A 26,379-nucleotide genomic window follows, 5' to 3' on the forward strand; every position below is an offset into this window, starting at 1 on the left:
GGGAAGCCGTGCCAGGGACCGGAGATACAAGTGATCAGAGCTATGAATCCAGCAGGAAGACACACCTGAGCACTGCCAGGCCAGGCCTCGAGAGAGAGCATGGCGTGAACTCACTTTTCTGTTTCATTAGGTCTCAGGCAAGGGAAAACAATCTACTTCTGCTGGTTTCTAGGACACTTGTTTACTCTCCAGAAACCAGCGATACTTGGAAACCAGAGTATCAGGTAAGAAAGAGCTGGCTATCGTTATGAATAACAGCCACAGTTTACTGAGCACTAACTCTGCTGAAGGCACTGCACCAGGTGTCTCAGCTACACTGTCTCAAATCTTCATGAAAGTGAAATGTCGCTCAGTCATGTCTGACTCTTTGCGACCCCATGGACTCTACAGTCCATGGGATTCTCCAGGCCAGAATACTGGAGTTGGGAGCCTTTCCCTTTTCCAGGGGATCTTCCCAACGCAGGGAACAAACCCAGGTCTCCCGCATTGCAGGCGGATTCTTTACCAGCTGAGCCACCAGGGAAGCCCTAAATCTTCATAACGTCCAAAACAGTGGGTGTTAATCAGGGTACCTATTTGACAGAGGGGGAAATGAAAGCTCAGGATGCCGATTCCCAAGCTCCTGCTCTTCTCAAAACAGTCCCCTGCCTCTGCTTTATTTTCTAAGCACTTACATAGTCCTTCTCGTATCCTGGAGGCAAGGCCTGGAATCCAAACTACAACACAGTAAGTGCCTTACATACGAATATTTGGGTTGTGAACTTTCAAAGATGCGAACGTGCCCCTGTATGCCAGCTGCTGAACTGGACCACTGTATTTTTCAAGGTACTATACTGTAAGATTTAAAATGTTTTCTGTGTTTGTTTTTTATGTACTGTTTGTGTGAAAAGTATTATAAACCCATTATAATACAGTACTACACAGCTGAGCCTGTTAGTGGGGCACCTAGGCTAACTGTGCTGGACTTCATGCACACGCTCTCAGAACGGGAGTCGTTCGTATGTAGGGGACTCACTGTGTTTGAAGTATCACCCTCCGTGACCACGCCTTCCTGAACGTACCTGAGGCATGAGCAAATTCCCGTCCGCAGAGGTCACAGGTCACCGGGAGCCTCTTCTTCTTCTTCTTGGGGACGCTGGGCTCTCCACCCGCGCCATGGGCCTCCAGCTGATGCTTCTCCAGCTCCTCCTTGGAGTCCTTGGTCTCGTTACACTCCTTACACTGCGCCTGCCTGCTCTTGGCCGCGCGGCAGCGCTTCACGTGCACCTTGAGGCGGCAGTAGAAGTGGAAGCTCTTGTCGCAGGCCTCGCAGACGAAGCTCTTCTGGGCCGAGTCTGGGGAGGCGGACGCGTCTTTCTCCCGTCGTTCGGGCAAGGCAGCCATCTCGCCTTGACCAGCCTGGTTTCCAGGCTGGCAGTCTTCTCCAGCTGGCGTTTCACCTGCTTTGTCCTTGCCTTCAGACTGAAATTTACCACTCACTGTCCACCTTTCCTTCTCTCCCTTTTCCTGAGCAAGGAAACCTGTGCAGGAGAGAGAGATCGCATGGCTCTGGGAATTCTCCTGGCTTCTACTTTGCTTTCTAACTTTCCTTCTTTGGGGAAGACTGGAAACTACTTAGGACCCTCATCAAACTCTAATGAAATATCATTGTCATCTCTTCTCTCTGACAAACACAAATCACATCTGTGGTCTATGACATCTCTAAGTATTCGCGAGCACACAAAATAAATAAGGTAGTGATGGATGAACTCTTCTATGAACTGCTGCCTCTTCTGTCCAACAAGGAGACAAGCTGGGGCCTAACAGGACCCCACCTGCCGTTTCTTACCAGCGCACGCTAACTCCCGTATGACGGGCTGCAGGCCTGGGGAGGATCTGTGGATGCTGCACAGAAGCTGACATATTTCAGTGGCTGAGATGGATTTTTCCGCGGCTCTGCTCAGCAGTGCTCCCAGGGAAGCTTCGGGGCTGGCTGTCTCAGAGGAGCTGCTCAGAATCTAAATGAATACCACGAGACCAAGGTTTGTGGTTAACATCAGCAGATTTTTTTCTATGGTTTTCAACTTAGAAAACAAAGCTAATTTCAGAGATGCATTGCCCTATCTATAATAAATAACACATTTCTCACTATACATATAGCAGAGAGTCCCCCCTTTTCTCCAAGCACAGGGAAATTCACAAAATTTAAACGAGGAGACACATATGAAGACCACTGTGCAAATACAAAGGTGCAAGCAAAGAATCGTTGAGGATTTTCTATGAGAAATATCTTCTCAGAAACCAGGAGTCTCCTAAAGAACTTTTCTAGATCTCAGTATCAAATGCTTGGGGAGAGCTATAGGACGTGGCTGTTGGCATTTCTGTCTCGAAGACTGAGATAATTTTTCATTGTCTATAACGGTCTCAGTGTCGGGAAGCAATTCTGCATGATCAGTGCAGGCTTCACATTTTTAGATACTTAGATGTACCCTTTTAAACATCATTTTCTTTCATAAAGAAACTCAGCTTTTTAAAGAAGGTTCAAATAGGGGCTTTAAAGAGGCCAAGAATATTATTTCAAAGCCACCCTCTCAGAACGTTAGAGCTATCAGCAGAAAGAATCAGTATGCTGAGAAATAAAACTAAACCATCCGCAGATGGCCAAATGGAATTTTCATTTTGGGGGATATTTTATTTCTGCTCTTTTCAAGTCTATCTAAATAAACCTGATGTCCCTGGAGGCAGGCATGAGACCAATTAGTGAGGCTAAAACTGATCAACGGCAGAAGCCCCATCTCTGAAGTGCGAGGCATGCTGGAGAGAGTCTAGCAGATGCATCTCTCCTCTGAAGCCCCACAGAAACATGTGCCATCTTCTGCCCATCTGAGAGCCAGACTGAGGTGGGGCTGTCACCTGTGTGCAGGGTTAGAAACCGCCCTTCTACACACCACAGCCACACCCATCTGGATCAGAAAGCACCATAGGTGAATCTGTAGCTAAATTTCATGTTCCTTTATGATTCTTTTGCACTCAAGATGCACATGATCCTGAGATGAACATCCCTGAATTCCCCCCACCATCCCCACCTGGTTCTTCTGGGATGCTGGCCACATTGCGAGAAGCCTTACAGAAAATGAGTTGGCACTATTTGCTACCCCATATGGGCAAAAGCTTTGTTCTTTCTATGTTTATTTTGGCTCTTTCTAGAAGCCAGAATAGAGCGTGTAATAAGACCAATTTTACTTTTCTTCCTCTGAAAAAAGTTGCTTCTTAGAACATGTGACAGGACAGTATCATGGTTCCCTCTGAGTTTTCCTAGGTTCAGACAAACAGACTCTGCATCTGAGTCACTTGAACCCGCGTTCCAATCCTCGCTGCTTCTCTGACCGGCTGGCACATCCTCAATCTGCCACTGACCCCTCGGAGCCCCAGGTCCCTTATCTGTAAAATGCCGGTGACAGCACCCACCGTGCAGAGTGGGGAGGATTAAAAGAGCGAAAGCGTGACAAATGCCGTTTGGCCCTGGGCCCGCCCACAGCAGTCGCTGAACAGGAGCTGGTTCCTCCCCTAGGAGAGGACACGCCGCTGTAGAGCTCCCCCAGACGCCGCATTGTCATCCCCAGCGCACCTCTTTCACGGTCTCTGCCAGCTGCTCCTCCTCTGAGGCCAGGCACTTGAGTTGAGCCGTTTGCTGGATGGCCTCTAGGATCGACCTGTGATGCCTCAGGATGGTCTCGAAGGCAGCACTTTCTGGGGTCATCACTGAACAAAGAAGGATTGAAAACTCATGAACAGAACTCTGAGCTCCATTTTTCCCTTTCACCTTTTCTCAACTCAATTCTTCAGCATGAGAATCTATTTTATCTGGCTCCCACCTTGGCGGGGGCCGGGGGGGAATGCCAAACAGCACTGAAGTTGGAGAAATAATATTATTAATAGAAGTGTAGAATAACTGCCCATATTTTACTTTCAAAGGTTTACAAACTCCCATTTCCTTGAACAAAACTGCCGGTCCTTACTTCTATGGGTTGGGATGCGGAAGAGTGAAAGAGAGCTCTATTTTCTGGCAAGACTGACAATAACCTCTGGAGGGGGCAAAGCAAGCACAGAGTCCCTGGCACCGTACCTGCCCGGAAGAAAGCATGAGCACCGGGCTCCCTTCGTATCTCCTCCATGAGCAGACTCAATGGGCAGGGCTTCGTCTCCTGAGCCAACAGGAGCAGTTGCCAGATGGCCGCTGCAGACACCGTGTGCTTCTCTAGAACTGCTGACATCAGAGCATGGGCACCACCAGAACCAGCGCCACGTCTCACAAGCTTCTCCATGACCTTCAGGACGCAGCACAAACACACATGTAAGGCTCTTTCTAGCCGGCAGTCCCGCTACAGAACTGCGAGTCTGGGCGTTGCGTCACAGTGAACGTATTTCTGGGGAGTTTTTCAACATCCTTCACCTCCTTCAACCTGAGAGATGATGATGCATGAGAAGGGTTTCCATTCCTCCTTTGGAAAGCCCTTCCTTACATCATTGCAGACATTACAACTACCCTACTTCTCACTCTGCCTTAGAAATGGAATCGCCTTCTATTTCTCCTTCTCTGCTGATTTCCTAGCCTATCATTTCTCAACATGGCTGTGGTGCTTATATAGAATATATATTAAACAAAAAAAAATATATATATATATGTTCATCTTTTCCCTTCTCTCTCATTATGCCCACCCTTCCTCCTTCTCTCTTACCTCTTTTTCTCCAGGGACTATACTCTTCACGTGTGGGATCATTCTTAGTAACACCTGGTTGTCTGTGAAAATCTCAGAGAGGTTCTCATGATACCGTCTCAATAGTTCAATCCCATAATCATCAGGGTTTGCTTGGGCTGTAAAGATATTAGCAAAACAACAACGTTTGATGCGACAAAGCCTCCTTAAGGGCTTCTTCCAGGTGACGTGAGGGGAGTTACAAATGCGGGTGGAGGAGCAGATCGGTGTGGGAGCCTGGTCTCCTTTGGAGCACAACTGCAGCTCCTGGCATGGGGCCTCACACACATGTGCTCATGTCTCCTCTGGGCTACACTTAATCACTCACTGCTGCAGGGCCACAAAACCCACCAGCACTTTGAAAGTTAGCGCCCAGTGGGAGAAGCTAGTGATTGCTCAACAGGGGGGTAATTAGAAGGCTGCACTTGTAAGAGATTCAGATGTACAGATTCAAGGGATATTATCCATCAAGCCCGAGGTAAAGCATCCACGTGGTGATCCCAAGTACAGGCAGGCACGAGTCGCGAGTGCAGTAGCGAAGCTGACCCATCCTTCTGTTTAGATGCCCTCGGAGCCAATCTGTTAGCGGCTCTCTTTCAAGAGGTCATACTTATTTGAAAGCAAAGAAAAATCAAAACTATCAGGCATTCCCTTTAGCTCTGCAGATATTTAAAAATTTATTCTCCTCTCTGGCCCAGTAACTCCACTTCTGGGAATCTAGCCTTAAGAAATGATCTGAAGGCAAAAAAAAAAAAAATCTGTGTACAAAGATTTCTGCCACTATGTATACCTATGGCTGATTCACGTTGATGTATGGCAAAAACCAGGACAACACTGTAAAGCAACTACCTTCCAATTAAAAAAAAGATATTTGCCACTAAGAAACTTGAGATGATGATGATGAAGAAGATAACTAACACTAACTGAGTGCCTATCATGTGTATAGTGAAGCCTATGGTTTTTCCAGTAGCCATGTACAGATATGAGAACTGGACCATAAAGAAGGTAGAGCACTGATGAATTGACGCTTTCAAACTGTGGTGTTGGAGAAGACTCTTGAGAGTCCTTTGGAAAGCAAGGAGATCCAATCAGTCAACCTTAAAGGAAATCAACCCTGAATACTCTTTGGAAGGATTGATGCTGAAGCTGAAGCTCCAATACTTTGGCCACCTGATAGCAAACAGCTAACTCATTGGAAAAGACCCTGATGCTGGCAGGAGAAGAGGGCAACAGAGGATGAGATGGTTGGATGGCATCACCGACTCAATGGACATGAACTTGGGCAAACTCCGGGACATGGTGAGGGACAGGGAAGCCTGGCAAGCTGCAGTCCACAGGGTTGCAAAGAGTCTCACATGACTTGGTGACTAGACAAGGACAAAATCATGTGCTGAGCTCTGTGCTCAATGTTTACATACTATCTCATAGTGGCCATGAAAACGAAGGAGCAGGTACCATTCTTACCCCTGTCTCATGGAGGAAAGAATGAGGTTCAGAAGGGTTAAGTCACTCAGGGTCACACAGCTATCAAAGAAAGCAGGATGCAAACCCTGGGAATCTTGAGAGACTTCACTGTTAGGTTACACGTGCCCCTGGATACGGGCACAAGTAAAACAGCCTATGTATCCTGATGGTGGAAACCATACAGCCTTAAAAAAAAAAAATCTAGAACTCTAGGGAGTGTTCTGAAATCTGGAGAATGTTTAGGTTACACTGTTAAGTGGGGGAAATGATAAAATGTAGTAGAGTATCTCAACACTGTAAAACTAATGTGACAGAATGTGTTAATACTGACATAATCAAGTGGGATTTGAGGTTCTTGCCTTTATTTTTTGAACAGTTCAGGTTTGTAGAAGGATATGTTATTTCTATCAGCTAGTAAAAAAGTTGTCTCACTTCCCAAATACCTTTTTCTGAAACCCACCTCAGTCTCAAATGGTCTGGGATGGGGTGGGGGATGGGGGGGGGTGGGAGTGGGATTGGCTAGAGCTGGGCTGTTTTTCTAAGGGATGGGATGTGGACCCATTAACCCAAACTGGCTGGACACGAGGGGTGGTCCACTCTGGGCACTGCTGGAAGCAGACGGCACTCCAGTAGGCGTAAGGGTGTCGGGAAGTGAGCTCCTGCTGCTCATGTTTGTGAGCCCATCTGCTCCACAGGCATTCAGCCCCGGGAAAGCCGTACTTTCGTAAACCCTGAACCAGGGGAACATCACAGGGGAGTTTAATGGAGGAGAAATTCTCGGATTTCCAATCCTAACTCCAGAAACGCTGAGAATCACTGATGGGAGACAGCAAGTTTCTGTTTCACAGTGGCCTTTCCTAACACTGTCTTATCTGCCCAGTGAGAAGCCAAATGGGGAGTTTTTAGCTATGGCTTTCTGTAACAGTGATCCCAGCCCAGAGAGTCAATAATTAACTTATACCTGTGGTGCTCGGCAAAGCGGCTAATTTCTGCAAATTCTCCAGCAGAAGGCCCAAGCCTGGGAACGCCGCCTTCACAGCCTGCAGCAGTTTTAGCAGACTCTCAGCACTCAGGGTCTCCTCTTCAGACGTCCTGTGCAACAACTTTTCTATCGTCTCCTTGGGCGTGCTGCCCTCACAGCAACTCAGCATCACCTGCAGTGGCGAGCAACCGACCCACAGCAGTTACCGGCGATTCCGAGCGTGCCTGACACACCCCTGGGAAGCCCAGCAAGACCGCATTACCGGCTGCCCCGTCTCCAAGGCCGCTCCGGCTCACCTCCAGAGCTAGCTGTCACAGTCTCTTCCTTATTCTGTTTCAATAAAACCCAAAGCATTCTCCAAACAAACAGCTCTATGAAAATCTTTCTCTTTCAACTGCAGGTCTGTGCATATTCTTTACCTCAGTGCATTTTGCAAAAATATTCTTACGCTAGGCCTATGTGACAGAGCGAGCCGTTTACATCAAAGCTTTAGATTGAGTCTGTTCAGACACTAAGATTGAGAAATCGACTAGCAATTAATAAATACGGTTACAGTGTTTTCCCATTTTATCCAATAAAGTGGCCAGAAGTTGCAAGTTCAGAGCAATGCTATTCTTTTCTTTCCTTTATTGATACAGCAATTTGAATATACAGATACTTCATTTGTCTGTGGTCTCCAAAACAGATAGATTCAAAGTGCACTTTCGGATTATTTTCCTTGTGGGTTCCTCATTACCCCTCTCCTCCCCAGTGGCCACAGATACCAGTTCCAGGTATCAGCCCACGGTTCTACCCACTGGTTCTTCCCTGCATGCTAGAGGGTTCTCTGAGTCAACAGGGCACAGGGCTCCAGCAAAAGGTTGAAAAGTCAAATCCCTGACAGTTAGTTACTTTATAGCTATTTTCCTATTACAGTAGAACTAATTCTTCATGGGCTGCAACTCACTCTATATAACTTGGTTCTTGTGGATGACTTTGGGGATTATTTCAGTACATGCAGTCTACAGGTTCACTGTAACTGAATCCTGAGGCTTCCCTTGGGAAAAAGCCAGCTCTCAGGGGAAAGAGTTAGGCAGATCAGTCATTGTTGCATGTCAGAGGATGCCACTATCAAATTACTCCCATTTAAAAAATAATAAATTCAGGTATAAAACCAAATTGGTTTTATATATGTAAAAGGAGTATTATATCTATTAAAGGCATGTATATATATTAATAAATTAAGTGGTCATATTTCTTGTCCGTACAGAACACAGTCATTCTCTTTAAGGTCTCATACATATCAGATTTCTATCTATTAAATGAGACATAATTTAAAATAAGGGCTTGTACCTAAAAGCTATTCTGATTTCCATGTTACCTCTTAGATCCTAACTGATAACCTGATCCAAAATGAGGCAGGTGGATACTGTTAAGAGTGAGAAGGAACTGCTAAGCCAGACAGGCCTAGTTTGAAACCAAGTTCTAAAATGTATGGCCTCTGTGACCTTGGGCAAGTTATTTAAGTCTTTAAACCTTAATTTCCTCATCTGCAAAGGAAAATAACAATACCAACTCTTGCACAGTTGTTATGCGGATTCTCTAACATGAAGTTCCCATTTGTAGAGCCAAGCCAAAGTCCTAGGACAAACGATTGCTAGTAAATGACACTGGTTACCAATATTAATAGGAACCAAGATGCACAGGGGTTGAGATGTGCTTTGTTCACTTATTCATTAAAAGATCTTTTTTTTAAATGTGGACCATTTTTAAAGTCTTTATTGAATTTGCTACAATCTTGTTTCTGTTTTATGTTTTGGTTTCTTGGCCACGGGGCATGTAGGATCTTAGCTCCCCAAGCAGGTATCGAACCAGCACCCCTTCACTGGAAGGTGAAATGCTAACCCCTGGACCTCCAGGGAAGTCCCAGATGTGCTTTGTTTAGAAGTCTGGGTTCCAGTGCTGGCCCAGGCAACCGTGCCTTTGGGTGCACTGCTCACACTTCTAAAGCTTCTGTTTCTTCATCTTTAAATTAGGGTAAGAGAGGAAATGGCACCCCACTCCAGTTCTCTCGCCTGGAAAATCCTATGGATGGAGGAGCCTGGTAGGCTATAGTCCCATGGGGTCGCAAAGAGTCGGACACAACTGAGCAACTTCACTTTCACTTTTTCCCCCCCATAAAGTTACTACAAGGGTAGAATTTAGTAAGGCTTAAAAGGTCCTCAGCACACTGCTTGGCACACAGAAAACAATAAATAAGTGGCAGCTATAGTAATTACTGTTTCTGTATCTGTTTCCAATCCTGAAGTAAAGAAATGCCTATTTACCACTTCTTATAGCACCCAAGGTATGTTTACAGACTGTGGTACTTGTGATTAGCATCATTCCAGAGGAGAGAAAGTTCCGAAGGCCCAAGATGGCACACTCCAGATGGTACGAAAACACCGTGCCTATGTGGTCGACATCCCTCTCTGCACTCCTGCCTTATTATGCTCCTCCAATTTTCGCGAGAAACAGTAGCTTAATGAAGCTCTGGCGGAACCCCAGTCCTAAGAAGTGCTTTTGTGATTTACAACTAATTTAAGTTCTTCTGCTTCAGCCCTTTCTGTCAAGCAAACCGAAAGTGACAGAGGAAAATGACGGTGGGGTCTGCCGGGCTGCGGGGAACGAGGCTGAGTCTGGGCTCTTCCTATAAGGGCTATTTTACCAAGATAATGAAGCAGTTCAGAGGACACATTCAACCTAGCTAACAAGGAAAAGGTCTGAATGAGTAATTGAATGAAATCACTAAACAAGGACGGGGTACCTCTAGAGCTAGAAGCAACTCACTTAAACTGCGTGCCTAAAATTACACTTAATCTCAAGTCTAAGGAGAAAATAGGGGTTTAATCTTATCCTGTGAGTATATCATCTTTCTCAAGAAGTTCAAAGGAGTTAAATTTTTAAAAATATAATTTTCAAAATACAATTTTGAGATGAAAAGTTTTCCCATTTTATATGAAAAAAAATGGCAACACAATATCATCGAGAATAAGAAAATCTAGGATCCATTCTCTCACTGTGAATCCAATACTCAGCCATCACACCCATGGTTCGTAAACATTTTCTCTCCTGAACAGTTAAACCACTTCCCACAGTTTGATGGCACGAAAGTTCTATCTCCGTATTTCTTCCTTCCCAATATCAAAATATTTTTAGCACAAAGTTGAAATCGATAACACCAACAAATACAGTTATCTAGTTGGCTTGAGAAGTCATGCTAGCAGTTTTATGAGGACTTTAGCAGCTGGCTGGAGGGAGAGTAAATTGGTACAACCTTCCTGAAGGGCAATTTGGCAATATATATCAAACACTTGAAAAACTTGACATTCTCTCTTCCAAATTCTTACTTCTTAGAAATTCCTCTGAGAAAATAACCTGAGATGTATGCAAAGATCTATGTGCAAAATGATCCCTACAGCATCATTTATGATAGCAAAATACTGGAATAAGCAAAAAATAAGAAAAGAATGCCCAATAGGCAAGCATTAAAGAATCATGGTACAGCCATTAGAACAGAATACAGCTACCATAATCCATACTGCAGGTATGGAAATACATTCACAATATATTCAATTAAAAAATAAACTCACAAAACTATATGATACTCCCGTCCCAGGGTGATTTAGACGAGGAAAGTGGGAGCACAGGCTCCAAAATGTTAGCAGTGACGATCTCTGAGTGCTGAGATGCTGGGAGGTTTAGATTTTTTCCTTTCTGCTTACTTTCCCAATTGTGACTTCTTTACTTTAGTACTTACTTACTTACTTTAGGAAGTGACTACTTACTTCCTAAGTGACTTCATCACTAAAGATGAACAGTGTTATCATTTCTATAAAAAGTGTCATAATAATTAGAAATGTGCCTAAACACACACACACCTAACTCTTTTGGGGGCAAGAGTTACAGAGTCAGAATCTTACAGAGTCAGAGCAGGGAGAGCCATCCGTCCGTGCATCTAAGGACGCAGGGGATACAGGAGGCATGAAGTAAGAACCGAGCTTCAGGGCGCTTTCCGTGTAGCATGTGAAGAAACACTGCGAGGGGACAGGTGCTCTGAGCCACAAGAGGCTTAAAAGTAAGTGTCGCCTGAGTTCAGGAGGGAGCAAGAGACACTGGACAGTTACCCTTTTCTCAGAGCCAGGCAGGAATTCCTCCTCCACTGTTTCCAGGAACTCCAAAATGGGTCTCAGCTGTGTTACACACCGGATCAGGTCCTCTTTGTGTTCCAGTAACAGAACAGACAAGGTCTTTCCCTCCTCTGTGCTCCCTGGGGGAGAAAGAGCTGGAGACGGACAAGAGAAGCTAGTCAATTTGAAGAAAATGACAGTGTGGTTTGTCAAGAGAGATCTAACAGAATAGTAAAGTGATTCTCAGCCTATTCTGAGCACCCGAACGCAGAATCTCTTTTTGGAGAGGAAAATACTTTATTATTCCGTTTAAACTCTTCTATGAAAGGGAAAATGTTTCATTTATCTGTCGAAACACAAAGCGGCAGAGCCAGCCAGAGGTTAGCGTCCGGTTGGCAAGGCCACCGCTTTGCACGTAACCCAAACGAGAGGAGCCTCAGCCTTTACGTGCTGTCAGCAAGCAGTGCACCCCGGGCGCGCCAAACGCTGATCTGGACGTGTGGCTTTTGAAGGGCAGGAGAACACGGATGATATTCTGCAACTTCAAGGTGTCAGATTTAGCTAACTAGGGGGCAGAAATGAAGACTCAAATTCAGTTTGTATATGTTAACACGCAGCCTCTGGAACTACAGGTAGAAATTTATGTGCCAATCACTTAATAATAACTAGGCCACTGAAAAAAATGGGATCACTTGAGCAAGCTTTGTAGCATCTTCCCAGAACAAAACGCAGTCACTCAGGTGGATGGGGTTGCTCCTACCTTTCGGCTGCACTGCTTCTACAGCCTCCGGCTTCCTGCCCGCCAGTGCTGTCCTCACTGCAGGACTGGAATCCTGGTACAGCCGCAACAGGGACACAACGGTCTGAACATCCAGGCTCTCACTTCTTACTTTATCCAGGATTCTCTGAAATGCTGATTGTCCTTCACCCTCAAGGCATCCCATTATGGTCTGCGGAACACAAGTGCCCAGAAAGAGATGAGTCAGGAATCCTATGCTCCCTGGATTGGGCAAGCAGGCTCTCAACAGTATGGTCCCCGCTGATGTGACCTTTCTACGACACTTGATGGTACTATCGCTTCTGCAACACAATTCTCTGACTTCCTGACACGGAAGTGTTTTGGTAAGAACTTGCCTTTCTGAACTGAAGTGAAGTCACTCAGTTGTGTCCGACTCTTTGCGACCCCGTGGACTGTAGCCTACCAGGTTCCTCTGTCCATGGGGTTTTCCAGGCAAGAATACCGGAATGGGTTGCCATTTCCTTCTCCAGAGGATTTTCCCAACCCAGGGATCGAACCCGGGTCTCCTGCATTGCAGGCAGACGCTTTACCATCTGAGCCACCAGGGAAGTCCAAAGTCCAGTGCCTTTCTGCCACTCTTTCTCTGCCTTCCTCGATGGCTCTTCTTTCAAATCGGTAACCAAAAGCAGTACCTGAGACTGGTCTCAACTCTGTTTTTTCTCCCTTATACACTCTCCTTTTGAAAAGCTCTCACACACGTCTCTTTATGAAGACAACCCTGAAAACCAGCGTGCTCATCCTGAACTCTGTTTCAGTCAAGAGTCACAGTGTCTGTGGGATGTACCTGATCCTCCAGGGGTCTCAGCACCACATGCCTAACACCCAACTCACCTCCATGACTGTTTAAACCTAGAGCACTAAAATGCCAACAACTCCAGGGGTAAGATAAACAATGTTAGCACTCAACTGGGCGTCTCATGCAGATGGGAGGAAGGCCAACCGGAAGGCAGAATTAATATTTCTGTCTCAGCAGTAATGAAAAATCTGGTAATCAAAACTTAATTTCATGTGGATAGCATTATGTATAATCTTTACATTCCTACTTGGCAAAACTACAACCTACCTCTGATGCTTTTTAGTATTGATACTACAAAAGAAAATAGTTTTCTAAGGAGAGTCTTTAGAGAACAAAAATCTAAGGTTTTCTAGACACACACACACACTCACAGCAATATACACAACACAAAAGGATCTCATGAATATGTACACTGGCAAAGTTCACCCAGTTATTACATATTCTGACAGTAATTACATGTTTAAAATTATTGTTTAGAGAGACTTGATCTCCTTGCCTCCCAAATAAACAGGATTATAAATGAGTCAGACTCTGTGTTTCTTGAGTTTGCTCGAGCTTGTTTCCTGATCAGAAAGGACTGTATAAAGCTAACTTAAAAAAAAAAAAAAAAAAAAGGTTCCTATGTTTTTCGGCCATCTCCAAAAGTAAACAGAGATAAAATACATAATCCACACTAAGCTTTTACTGGAATAAGTAACTTTCATGAACAAAAGATAAATCGTTTTGTCTCTATTTTAAAAATAATAAATAAGATAAAGATACCAGTTGAATGCCTAATTCTCTTTGGTCTCATTTATTCGGGCTTTCTGGCTTTCAGCAGTTGGCCTATAGTCTCCTTAGAATGCCTCTTCTTTGACAGCAGTAGGGACCTGCGGCAGGCAGCCTCTGAAACGGCTCCTAGCATGCCCGCCTCCAGGTTTTCACACCCTTGGGCTGAGCCTCGTGACTCGCTTCTAAGAAAAAGAATAGGGGACAGGTAGCGGGCCGGCAAGTGTGAGGCTGGGTCACCGTGGCTGCCATCTCACCCCTGTGTGGACGCTCTCAGCATCTTTGCTCTAGGGGATGCAAGCTGCCATGCTAGGAGGTGCTCAAGAGAGAGGCCCTCGTGGCAAGGAAGTCAGTCCCTGGCCAACAAACAGATGAGTGAGCTTAGGAAGAGACGGCCCCAGCTGAGCCTCGGCGTGTCTGCAGCCCAGGCTCACAGCCTGAGTGCAGCTCCGTGAGGGACACTGAGCCAGGGACTCAGCTGAGCTGTGCCTGGATTTCTGACCCCCAGAAACCGTGAGGGCATAGATGCCTGTTCTTTAAAGCTGCTAAAATTTAAGAGAAATCCGTTCAACGTAGGACCATGGGAATAGGTATCTCCTAAAGACCCATGATTGCTCATACCCTTAGTTTTAAACCTGCTTCTTCCTCTTTATTTTCCATTTCCTCCCTCCCTCCCTCCGACCGTCTTGTGCACTTAGTTGATAACAGCCTAGCTATCTCATTGTATCCTAGGCCACTTTTCGTTCACCGAAGCTCTCCGGATATCCCAGGTCCGCCTCTCTCAGTATCCAATTTGTCTGCATTATCATTTGAGCCGGTGGGGAGGGGGAGCTTTCATCAACGGTGGGATCTGACGTGCTGCTCATTATCCTCACCGCTGTCTCCTCCTCTGCCGAACTGCTCAGCAGTGAAATTAAAACATTTGTTAACTTCATTGCTCAGCAGTGACACCAGGGTGGCCATCTGGGAAGAGAAGCGGGGCTGGGCTGATGAAAGGGCCGGGAGTGGGAAGTCAGCTGCCGGGACGGCCCTGCGCCCTGCTCTTTCTTCCAGAACCTCCTGCGGACCTGCATCAGAGCCAGTGCAGTTGACTGTCAGCTCCATCAGCGCCCTAGGCCGCCTGGGGCTCCACAGCGGAGTAAGCGCTTTTCTGGAAATAGGGAATCTGCCTAAACAGAAGGGTGTCACATATTGCAACAGGCTGGAACTCCCTGATTGCTATCACGGAACAGAACTCTAGGAAAATGAACCAAAACAGACTTTTATTCTTCAACCAGACATTTAGAACCCCTTTGATTCTTAGAGTTAAAAGTACTTCAATAAATTCGTACCAATTCATGGTCACACAAGTACTCAAAGTACTTTTATCTATGAGTGAAATACGGGTCAATATATTTCAAGACGGAACAGTTTTCTTTCCCTCTGTTGTCTGTGAAAAAAATGACTCAATCTTCCCCTTACACTCAGATATTTTAATGGCATTTACTTGTTTCCCCACTGCCTGCCTACGGCCTCTGGACTTGTCTGGGTCACACCATACTCTTGTTTGCTCATGCCTTCCCTGGATGCTGAGGGCCAGACAAGGGTAACAACGAGACAGACCATGACAGCTCAGCGCCACCCCAGATGCTGTGCAATACGTGCCACCTATTCACTCCCCACGCCAGATCCTGCAGGCGCTACCACGACTACCTAAAGGAGAGTCAGAGAGGCGCAGTAACTGGCCCAAGGATGCATGGCTGGTGAGCAGAACACCAGGATGAAACGCCAGCTCACTCCACTGACCTGGCACCTCTTTCGCGAGGTTCATCTTCCAGACTTTGAGTGTAACCAAATCCATTTCACTGGATTTTATTGGACTTCTTAGAATCAACATCAGATGGAACACTGGTTAGCCTCCAGACAATCTATACCATGCCTCCTGATCGCAATGATTAGTGCGGAGACCGGTATACAATAGGTGCTTAATAAATGTTTGTTCAACTGAATGAAATTCCCTTCCCATAAGACCACCAGCCCTTTGAGCTATAGCTGCATATCTTAGACTTGATAATTAGAAGAGACTTGAAAAACCAACTTGTTTCTCTCTCATAGATCTGTAAAGTGAATCCTACCCCGTCACTTCTCAAGAAAGTTACCCTACTTTGTCAGTGAGCACAGCCCACCAAACACAGACCTGCACTTCTTAACAAACCCTTGAGGTCATGACACAGTTGAAAACATCAGGTTCACATAAGAGCCTTCAATGTTATTTGCCTTTGAAACAAAGGTGAAGGAAAAAAGGATGCTACCAGGCCTTTGGTTTGGGAAGTCTTTCTAGAACTTTAGGTGAAAAGTAGATCAAACAGCAAGGAAATCAATAGTGGAAAGAGATATCTCCTTATTCTAGTCAGACTCACTTTGCTATATACACAATGATTTAAAAAGCAGGGCCATGGCTAGGAATAAATTAAAAGTTTTAGCATAAAAGCTGAAAAAAAGTATAAGTTTCTGGTGGTTCCAGGCGGTAAAGAATCTGTCTGCCTTGCAGGAGACGGAGGTTTGATCCCTTGTTTGGGAAGATCCCCTGGAGAAGGAAATGGCTACCCACTCCAATATTCTTGCCTGGGAAATCCCATAGACAGAGGAGCCTGGGGGGCTACAGTCCCTGAGGTCACAAAGCATCAGACACAACTGAGCAACTAACAGTTTCACACTTTTCTTTTACCCAGTTCAGCCAGAAAGCCCTTTAGGTCAGTACCTGCTTTTTCTAATGGGTCAGAGATACTACACTGAGATGAAGACAAGCGGAAGACACTGTCCCATCCCAACACCCTAGAGATTTCTCCTTAATCAGTTCTGGCTTTGGTTTCACACAATTCAAGCCGCCCAGCCTCTTCTCATGTTGCTGCAATCGCTGCTCAGGCGATGGCTTTGCCACCTTTCGTCACTCATCTTAGGAAATAAAACAGTCAGGACACTGGCTCATGTGTCCTCCTTAACTCAATCCAGGCCAACTGCCTATCTCATATCTGTTTTTTAGGGGAAAAAAAAGGAACCGACTGGTCCATCTCAATCAGAATAGCACTATAAGCCTTAAGAGGCCTCAAAATTACACATCTAAGTGTAAATTATTTTTAACACTGAGCTATCTCTTTTTACATAATTTTATTAATTTATTTTTGGCTGTGTCGGCTCTTTGTTGCTGAGAGGGCTTTTCTCTAGTTGCGACGAGCAGGGGCCACTCTCCAGCTGTGGTGCGTGGGCTTCTCATTACAGTGGCTTCTCTTGTGGAACATGGGCTCTAGGGTGCACAGGCTTCAGGAGTTGCAACTCCTGGGCTCTGGAGCACACACTACCGAGTGTGCAGCGAACGGGGTTACATGCTCTGCAGCATGTGGGATCTTCCCGGACCAAGGATCGAACCTGTGTCCCCCGAACTGGCAGGCCAGATTCTTTACCACTGAGCCACCAGGGAAGCCCAAGCTAATTTTTTTTTTTAATGTGATGATGATTAACCAAATAACCACCACCACCACTACCAAAAACAGTCAAAGCTATCTGGGAGCTAGAAATGTATAAACAAAACACCACCACCAAACAAACTCCCCAAACAACGTTTAAAACTGTAGATGAAATGTAGAGTGCCTATGTGCCAGGGTTTCTTTGCTGTCAAGACATTCTATAAGGATAGGGATCCAGCCTTATTTATGTTTTTTTTTTTTTTTTTTTTCCCAGCAACCAGCTCAATGCCTGGCACACACCAGTTGCTCAGTAAACATTTGCTGAATCAAGAGGAAAGCAAAGAATAACACTTGGGAAAATGGGCATTCAGCAACTCCTCAAAACACTGACAGCTGTCAGCATAGATGCGGTGACATCTGCCAGCACACATTAAGAATTTTGTAGGCCGTTCACTTCTCCAGCAATGCTTCTCAAAATGTAGTCTAGAGGTACCAAAAAAGCCATCCACGGGGAACTCGTTCAAGATGGAGATTCCCAAGCCCTACCAGAATGTAAGATTCAGACTCTGGAAATGTGGTCTGGAGGCGTACATTTTAACAAGAGCATTTTTATATACACCGAGTTGTCACTCTAGAGACTGATGGCTTCGTGTGAGACGCTGCACTGGCGGTTCAGAAAACTACTTTCAAGGGTAATGGCGCCCATTTGAAAGCACGACTTGCAAATTAAGCTTACACATCAACAGGAAACCATCTCGTGTCAAAGGAAGTGACCACAGTACTAGGATATTATAAGACATTAAGTGAAAAAGGAGTTTCAAGGCTGACTGAGTCCAAAAACACCGAGTTAATGTATCAGCAAACAGCAGCCGTCATCTCCTGTTGGGCTCCTTCTATATGCCTGGCATCTTGGTATGAGTTTTACATAAATCTTAATTAATTCACAATGACCCTATGATGTAGGTGATAACACTCCCAAATTTTACAAATTAGGAAATTAAGACTTACAGAAATTAAGCCGATGAAGGGCACAAGGCTAGTAAATGGGGGGGGGGGGGGGGCGGTGTGTGCGCGTGCTCAGTCACTCAGTCCTGTCTGACTCTTTGCGGCCCCACGGACTATAGTCCCACCAGGCTCCTCTGCCCACGGAAATTTCCAGCCAAGAATACTGGAGTGGGGTGCCATTTTCTACTCCAGAGCTAGTAAATAGTAGAGCTGGATAAATAAATGGTATACACATACAATGGAACGCTGCTCAGCAATAAAAAGGAGTGAATATGCAACAATCTGGGTGAACCTCAAAATAGTTATGCTGAATGCAAGAAGCCAGACCAGAAGGAACACAGACTGTAGGACTCCATCTATGTAATACTCGAGAAGATGCACATTCATCGAGGCAGAAAGCAGACCAGCGTCACCTGGGGAAGGGCGAGTGGAAAGGGGGAGGATGGATGGATTGCCAAGGGATGTGAAAATATTTTTAGGGGGGGGTGGACATGGTCACTATCTTGACTGTGATGATGATTTCAGGTTTTGAAACTTAGCAAACTGCAACCTTTAAATATGTGTAGTTTGCTATATGTCAATCATACCTCAAGCTGTCTAAAAGAAAGTGAGAGCGTGAGACAAAGTGAGAGAAAGAAGTATACAGGGCCTATGCACAAAGCAGGGACTCCTAACTCTCTCCTGCTTGCTCGCTCTACATATATACACATATTTTTTTGGCCCTGCCAAATGGTTTGCCAGATCTTAGCTCCCCAACCAAGGACTGAACCTGGGACCCCTGCAGTGGAAGCGGCAAGTCCACCAAGGAATTCCTCCTCCAACTCTATGTTTAATTTAATCTTATGTTCTTACAGTATTTTTGCCTTTTTCTTTCTGTAGCTGAACAATTTATTATAGAATAAAACAGAATCAGTGTTAAATGTAGCCACCAAGTGCTTTGTAGAGCTCTTACTCTGACCTCTAAAACCGAGGAAGAAATAACATAATCCTATAAAGATCACCCATGGAGAATCAGTGTTATTGCAAAGTACTCTTAATGTTGTTGCCATCAAAGGATTAGGGCAAGGAGAAGGGGGGAAATACTGAATGAATCCTTATACAGCAAATATTTTTTGAGCACCTGTTATGTGCCAGACACTTTTAGGTACTGGTGTTAAGAAAAGAAAAATGCATAAGACACAGTTTGAGTGAGCGCACAGGTGACACTGATCGTGTGAGGACTGCTGGTCCAAGGAGTGCCGATGCCCCTGCAACCCAAGTTAAGTGGGCAGGAAGTCATGAGAGAGAAAGCGAAGAGCTGTGCCTGTAAGCTATCGAGGTAACAAACTAGTGACAAAAATGATGGACTGGACCGTTAAGAGAACATCCAAGTGCAAAAATATAAACCATCATGTCCTTCTGCATAATCAGTGCAAAGAGTACCAGGATTTACAGCCTGAAACCTCCCCTAAGAGAGTCATCAGGGTCCACGCAGTCTTGTAAACAGTTTATCTCTCAAGAAAACAATTTACAGCCAATTGTCAGTAAACTATGGTTGCGGTGAACACTTGACCTTGAATTTGTTTTTTCAAAAAAGTAACTTGTTGTGGGGCAGAGCGAGAGAGGCTCAAGATGAAGGGGATACACACACACACACACACACACACACTTACGGCCGATTTGGGTTCTTCAGTAGAAATCAACGCAACACTGTAAAGCAACTATCCTCCAATTAAAAATTAAACAATAAAATAAAAAGTAACTTGCTATGAATTAGGGAACTATTTAAATAGTAGAAGGCATGCATTCCTTGGATGAATAGTAACTGGTGATTTAGTCACTAAGTCCTGTTCGACTCTTGTGACCTCATGGACTGTAGCCCACCAAGTTCCTCTGTCCATGGGATTTTCCAGGCAAGAATACTGGGGTGGGTTGCCATTTCCTTCTCCAGGGGATCCTCCCGATCCAGGGATCGAAGCGGGGTCTCCTGCACGGCAGGCGGATTCTTTGCCAACTCAGTCACCAGCAGTAAGTAACGGCCACTAAACTGCCTACGGCACCAGAGGAGGCCTCCCCACCGGACCCGCCAGATGAGCAAGCCTGCAGGCAGCCCCGCTCACTCTGCCAGCAGCCCTAGAATAAGAGGCGAGGCCACGAGAAAGGGGAAGCGAGGGAGCCCTAGAGTGGCCGTGTGGTCAGCCCTGCACCATCAGGCGTGAGAAGCTGGGTAGTGAGGGAGTCCACTGTGGGGACGCATCTCACTGAGATGACGAAAAAACAGAAAACATCAACCGAGTAACAGAGATGATAAGCATTTGCCAGTTTTATGTAGACAACACTCAACAGTTATACACATGTGACATACACGTATCATTTTTACCCCGTTGGGAGGCAATAACTCAGTGCAAGAGAAGAGCCCTAACATCAGAACGCTCAGGTTTGACTTCTTGCTCAGAGTTTAGTTTCATGACCTCTGCAACCTTGGCCAAGCTAAATCACTTCTTTGAGATACTTCTTCTCATCCGTAAAACAGGGATATATAATAATAAAATAGTATCCACTTCAATGATTTTTGTGAGGATTAAATGAGATAACTAACATATGTACCAAGCATAGCACAGGTAAAGTATTTAATACAAGTTCCCCATTATTGTCTGAAATAGCAACTGTATTCCAAAAAACTGGATGCAATTTACTATGTAAGTTTATATTAAATCCTTTTTGTATCATATTTTCAGTATTTATGGTTATTTTGTTTTTTGTTTCTATTATTTGATCTATGATTTGGGGTTATCTGTGACTGCCTTCTGCCTCATTTTATTCCTGATTAATCAGGAGGAAATGGTAACCTCAGTTAAGTATCCTGGTTCAAAACTGGGGATTCACCTAGCGATCAAAACGTGTTTTTGTTTTGAAAATACCTTGCCTAGCACTTTTGCAAGATTGTCCTTTTAGGGGGTAAATGTCCCCCCACCCAAAAAAAGCTTAAGGTTTGAAAAAAATTGAGACCCTGATACCTGATCTATCCTGAGAACATGAAACCAGCAAACAAATAAAACTCATGGTACCTACCTGCTTCTGCACATCTTTAATTTCTGAACACTCTTCTAGTCTTTTTAAAACATCCTGGGTAATCAAGAGTGCGTCTGAAAAGATTTTTTCATTTTCTAGAAGAAAATTCAGCTGGTAATGTTTCCCCTCATACTCTGAATGTAAAACAAAACAAAATTTAAAAAATCAGTGGCTGATTACTTGAAATGATTTTTACAAGTGTAAGCTGAGAACTTTTAGGTCATGCACTGCATTTATAAATGGTATCTAACATATCAATTATGAGCAGCAGAAACACCATTTCTCACAGCTTCCTCCTTTGTGTCATCTTCATCCTTGTTAAGATAATGGGTAAAAATAAAAAACGGTACATGGTTATTTCAATACAATACTGCTTTTCTGCTTTGTGGTTCACTTTCAGGCTTCCAACACTTAAAACCACAGACGTGCTTAAAAGACGAATGCCCTAGTACGATTACTGCATTGGATCTTGGTTTCCAATCTAACAGTGGTCTTTGACAAGTTTATCAATGAAACAAAAAAACTCATAAAGGTCACTGAGTCCAGTAATAGAAGGATAGGTTACAAAACAACGATTAAGTGAATATTACCTTGTTCTGTGCTTGCTTCCTTGGCCTCCCTAAAGGTTTGTACAACAGGGGAGGAGGGACAAACTTCAGCTGAATGAGACACCGGGGTGTCTGTGTTCCCCTGAACCTCCTGGGCAGCAGGAGGATCCACTCTCATCTCTTGCACTGCCGTATGGACCCCGTGCTTCACCTCCGCTTTCACGGGGCCCCCTGGAGGAGTGGAGACCTCCGGGGAAGTGTGATGCTCTCCAGCACCCTCGGAGGAAAGGATTTCCGTTTCAGGCTTCTCCGACTCCTTCCTGGACGGTTCTGATGGTGTGGAAACATCCCTCACCAGCTGACCCTGCACAGAGCAGTTTACGAGGCTGGCCAGAAGGCTTCTACAACTGACGGCCACGTCGAGCATCTGAAGGCTGTCGGCTAAGGAGATGATTTTGGAGAAGTTGTGCTTGCCCACAGGCAGTTTGCCTGTGTACATCATTTCCAACAAGAGGGCAAACTCCTCGGGGCTCACGACAGACGCGTCGATGGAGATGGTGTCTGTGTTGTCCAGCAGGGTTTTGAACAGGAGGCTGGCAGCAGCCAGGACCAGCTTGTGGGCCCTGAAGTAAATGGTCCCGATGGAGATGGTGCAGTCACAGAACTGCTGCTCCTTGCACAGCCTGTAGAGCTGCTGCAGCAGCTGCCGGCTGTAGTTGGGGAGCTCCATCACTTCAGCTCTGCCCGAGGACTCCCCTTCCTCTCTTCTTCCAGAAACGCTTGGTGAGGGTCAGCACGCGATCCTGGAGGAAGCCCCAGAAATGCCACGTTAACGCTTCACAAGCACACAGGGAAATGCCCTGAATGAAATATTAAAATGAACATGCAATTCACTGGTTCATTCAGCAAATGCTGCTGAATAGCAAGGGCTGGGTGCACTGAATTAATCATGAAGATAACTGGCATGGGTCTGACTGCATGAAAGGGAGTCTGCTTGGTGTGCCATCTGGTCGATCTCATTTGATCCTTATGAGATACTCTAACCTTCCCATTTCACAGATGAGACTGAAGCTCAGAGACTGAGAGAACCAGCCTAAGGAAAAATAGCCATTAAATGGCATGCCCATTTCTCACTGATTTCAAAGCTGTAAGTAACAACACTGCTAAATGTGTCTGCTCCCGAGTTCTCAGCCAACTGAAGGAGACAAACACATATGAACAGGTCTACAATACAACCTTGACCTGCCTGGGGCACTGGACCCAGGTCATCATTCCCCGCCCTCTAAGATGCATTTCTCGCTTGCACCTGCACTCTCTGGTTCCTCTGCAGGGTCCTCTGCACCACTTTGGCCTCCAAAGTTTTCTTTGCTCCAAGACTGTCATCTCACATCTTATCTTCTCTCTCATCTGATTCCACACCTTTGAAACATCTAAATGCTCAGAGCTTTCAGATTTATATCTTTTGCTCAGACCCTTCCTCTGAACTCCAGATGCACACTTGGAACTACCTACTGAACACCTCCAACTGGAGGCCCAATCAGCTTCTTAAACTTAAATCCGAACTCCCCTGCCACCTTCCCCTCACTTCACAGCAACGCTGTCCCTTCTTGTTGTTCAGATACAAAACCTGGAAATCATTCTGGACTCCTGCTTTTCTCATGTCCCTTATCCAAGGCTTTATAAATCCTGTTGGCTCTATCTTCAAAATACATCCAACTCCAATCACTAATCACCACTTCCCCTGACTCTACTTCGGTCAGCCCACGCCATCATCACCTTTTATCCGGGTTACTGCAACGATGTCCTAACTGGTCTCCATGCCTCCGCCCCTTCCAAGCCCTACCTCTCTCTACCCTACTCTCTCTATCTTCAACCCAGGAGTCAGAGTCATCTTTTAGCACACAGACAGGTACCGTCCCTTTGCACAAAAGAATCCGTGGTTCCTGGTCTCAGAGTAAAAGCCAAATGCCAGAATTTGACTCTGGCTGTCATTAGCTCTCGAACTCATCTTCCGCCCCGCTCCCCCTCACCCATGTGCTGAAAGCCCCAGGCCTTACGGGCTGCTCATGGAACACACGAAGCACACTCGTGCACAGGTTTCTTCACATGTGTGTGTGGCTCACTCCCGCTCCATTCAGGGCTCTGCTCAAAGCCACATGATCAACGAGGCCTTCCCTGACCATGTTCTTTAAACAGTAGCCTCCTCTCCAACCTCAGAACATTCCGTCCCTCTTATTCTATTTTTCATCATAGCTACTGACACGTTTTTATTCCTTACTTATTATGTACCTCCTTTCACTAGGATATAAACTCCATTAGAAGACGAGCTTTTCCCCCTCATTGTCTGCTGTATCCCAGTGCTTAAAATTCTGCCCAACACGAACACTGTTGGTTAGTTGGTGGAATGAATAAATGAATGGGAGGAAATGTAATGATAGAGATTTGTACCTGGAAGCCCAGCCTGGGGAACAGGGATATCCAAAAGTCAGAGTGAGGTTTCTAAGGAGGAGCTAACAGCTAACCTGCCTTAAGAAATGAGTAGGCACTGATGAGGGGAAAAAGGCATTCTAAGCAGGGAAGCCTGCAGGAAGCACACAGATAAGAACACATCACACAGTGGCAGGAAGGAGTTTAGGAGGGGGGAGCATAAGGAGATCATTGATAGTGGGACATAAAGAAGGGGACAGGGAGTGCCCGGACACGAATCTGGAGAGGCAGGCCCAGGCTCCGCCCGCAGAGAGGCACACAGACCACGCTCAGGGGCTTGGATTTAGCCTAACGGCAGTGAGGAGTCAATGACGGCTTTGAGGGACTTTAACTAGGACATTCACATGGTCAGATACGCATTTGAGAATATACCATCCAAGCAACACTTGTGCAGAATATGAAGAGGATAATGCTAGAGTCAGGCTCTATTACTGCAGAAGTTCAGGGGAAAATCATTGAGGGCTTTGACCAGAAGTGGTAACAGAAGGGAGAGAGAGAGGTAGCAAAAAATATTTAGAAAGTGTAACCGTCATGACTTAGTATCTGAAGAGATGTGAGGGAAGTCAGAGACAATTCCCAGGTTCCTGGTTTGGTGAGTGAGTTATCCGAAATGATCCAGATAACATGAAAGAGTTTAGGGAACAAGACATCTACTTCTGTTTTGGGTCTGAGGATGTTATGATGATAGCAAAACTATATAATCTCACTTGTATAAATTTTTTAAAAACTACAAAAAGGATGGAAAGACATTTATCAAAATAGCAACGGTTGCCTTTGTTAGAAGGATTATGACTACTTTATCACTCTACCACTATTTCCGTATTTTCCCACATTTAAAATTGACAAATAGAAATGAAAATATTTCCAACTTCTGGTTTCCAGGTTTCTCGTCTGGCATGTAAGGAGATTAAAAGTCACCATTCTACCCTGCAAACAAGTGAAAAGGTAAATGGAAAAATCAACAGAGCTTGAGCTCTGTCAGAGAAGTGAAGTCACGGGGCAAAAGCACTGCCCCCAAAATTGGAGAGACAGGCAGAGACTCACAGCTTCTCAGAGAGAAAGCCACCAACACAAGTCCATGGGAAACAGCACCAGAATAGGAAAACTGAGCTTAAGTTGACAAACTGCTAGAGGCTCAGGGTGGACAAGCCTGAGAGTTAAAAACCCCAGAGGGGTGGAGTCATAATTTTGTGAGTTTTAACTCCAAGAGTTCTACTGAGTTCTAACAGCATATCCTGGAGAAAAATTCCCTTCTGTTCTGGCAGGAGGAAGGGGAAAGTAACCATTTTAAAATATAACAAAGCATTCTGTTCTTCTCAACAAGGTGTAGAATCAGAAAATAGTTCACCAGAGTCTAACCTAATTGGAGGAGGGGAAATACCCAATTTCAACTTCAGCCCACTCCAGTCATCCTGAACCACTTAAAGGCACAGCAGGGGTGGGTAAAAGCGCTTGTGAAGGCCGGGGGCGCAGGCGCCAAAAGACTGAGACCGACTGTCTGTAAAACACACTTCCTCCTCCTCACACCTCACCACCTCAATGCTCTAAATACACCGATTAAAAACAGACTGTCAGAGTGGACCAAAAGACAAGACCCATCTCATGTTGTCTACAAGAAACCCACTTAAAGATGCACATAGATTATAGTCAAAGCTTTCTACCCAAGAATGGTCACAAGGCAGGGATGTCTCATTTCACCCTCGCTTTTCATTATTATTCTGGAGACAGTAAAGGTATACATACGGGAAGGAAGGCACAAAACAGCCTGTTCACAGATGATATGACTGTCTGATGAGAGGATATATAGAAAATCTGAAGGAACTGACAAAAAATACTAATAATAGCAAGACTGCAGGATACAAGGTAAATATAAAAGTTAATTGCTTTCCTCATCAGCAACGAATAAGTGGAACTGGAAGCTAAAACATTCCCATTTCAGTTGCACCCCCAAAAAGTAAAATTTAAAAAGTGAAATACTTAAGAATAAGTCTAACAAAATATATATAACATGTATATGAGAAAAACTACAAAACTCTGAGGAAAGATATCAAAGAAAAACTGAGTAAATGGAGAGATATTCCATGTTCACGGACAGGAAGACTCAGTGTCAAGATTTCAGTTCTTCCTAACTTGATCTATAAATTCAAAACAA

At 45.0% G+C, this 26,379-nt stretch overlaps 1 protein-coding gene and 1 non-coding gene across 6 annotated transcripts in view; both read right to left on the minus strand.

Moving 5' to 3' along the window:
- Positions 1-26,379, minus strand: part of ZBTB40 (zinc finger and BTB domain containing 40) — a 79,392-nt gene that overhangs the window by 16,685 nt on the left and 36,328 nt on the right. For all 5 annotated transcript variants that reach the window (XM_044938137.2, XM_044938136.2, XM_006063780.4 and 2 more), the window contains 10 exons: positions 21,783-22,543; positions 21,193-21,326; positions 12,091-12,280; positions 11,328-11,485; positions 7,162-7,354; positions 4,719-4,855; positions 4,106-4,307; positions 3,608-3,741; positions 1,829-1,997; positions 1,062-1,520 (listed from right to left, as the gene is read on the minus strand). In XM_044938137.2, coding sequence (XP_044794072.1) covers positions 1,062-1,520; positions 1,829-1,997; positions 3,608-3,741; positions 4,106-4,307; positions 4,719-4,855; positions 7,162-7,354; positions 11,328-11,485; positions 12,091-12,280; positions 21,193-21,326; positions 21,783-22,470 — 2,464 coding nt within the window. In that variant the 5' untranslated portion in view covers positions 22,471-22,543. The remainder of the gene's footprint in view (positions 1-1,061; positions 1,521-1,828; positions 1,998-3,607; positions 3,742-4,105; positions 4,308-4,718; positions 4,856-7,161; positions 7,355-11,327; positions 11,486-12,090; positions 12,281-21,192; positions 21,327-21,782; positions 22,544-26,379) is intronic.
- TRNAC-GCA lies at positions 12,606-12,677 on the minus strand. Its single transcript has one exon. It is a non-coding gene; the product is annotated as a tRNA-Cys (tRNA).

This window comes from Bubalus bubalis, chromosome 2 (assembly GCF_019923935.1).
Source record: "Bubalus bubalis isolate 160015118507 breed Murrah chromosome 2, NDDB_SH_1, whole genome shotgun sequence".
In the NCBI taxonomy this organism is placed as follows: domain Eukaryota; kingdom Metazoa; phylum Chordata; class Mammalia; order Artiodactyla; family Bovidae; genus Bubalus; species Bubalus bubalis.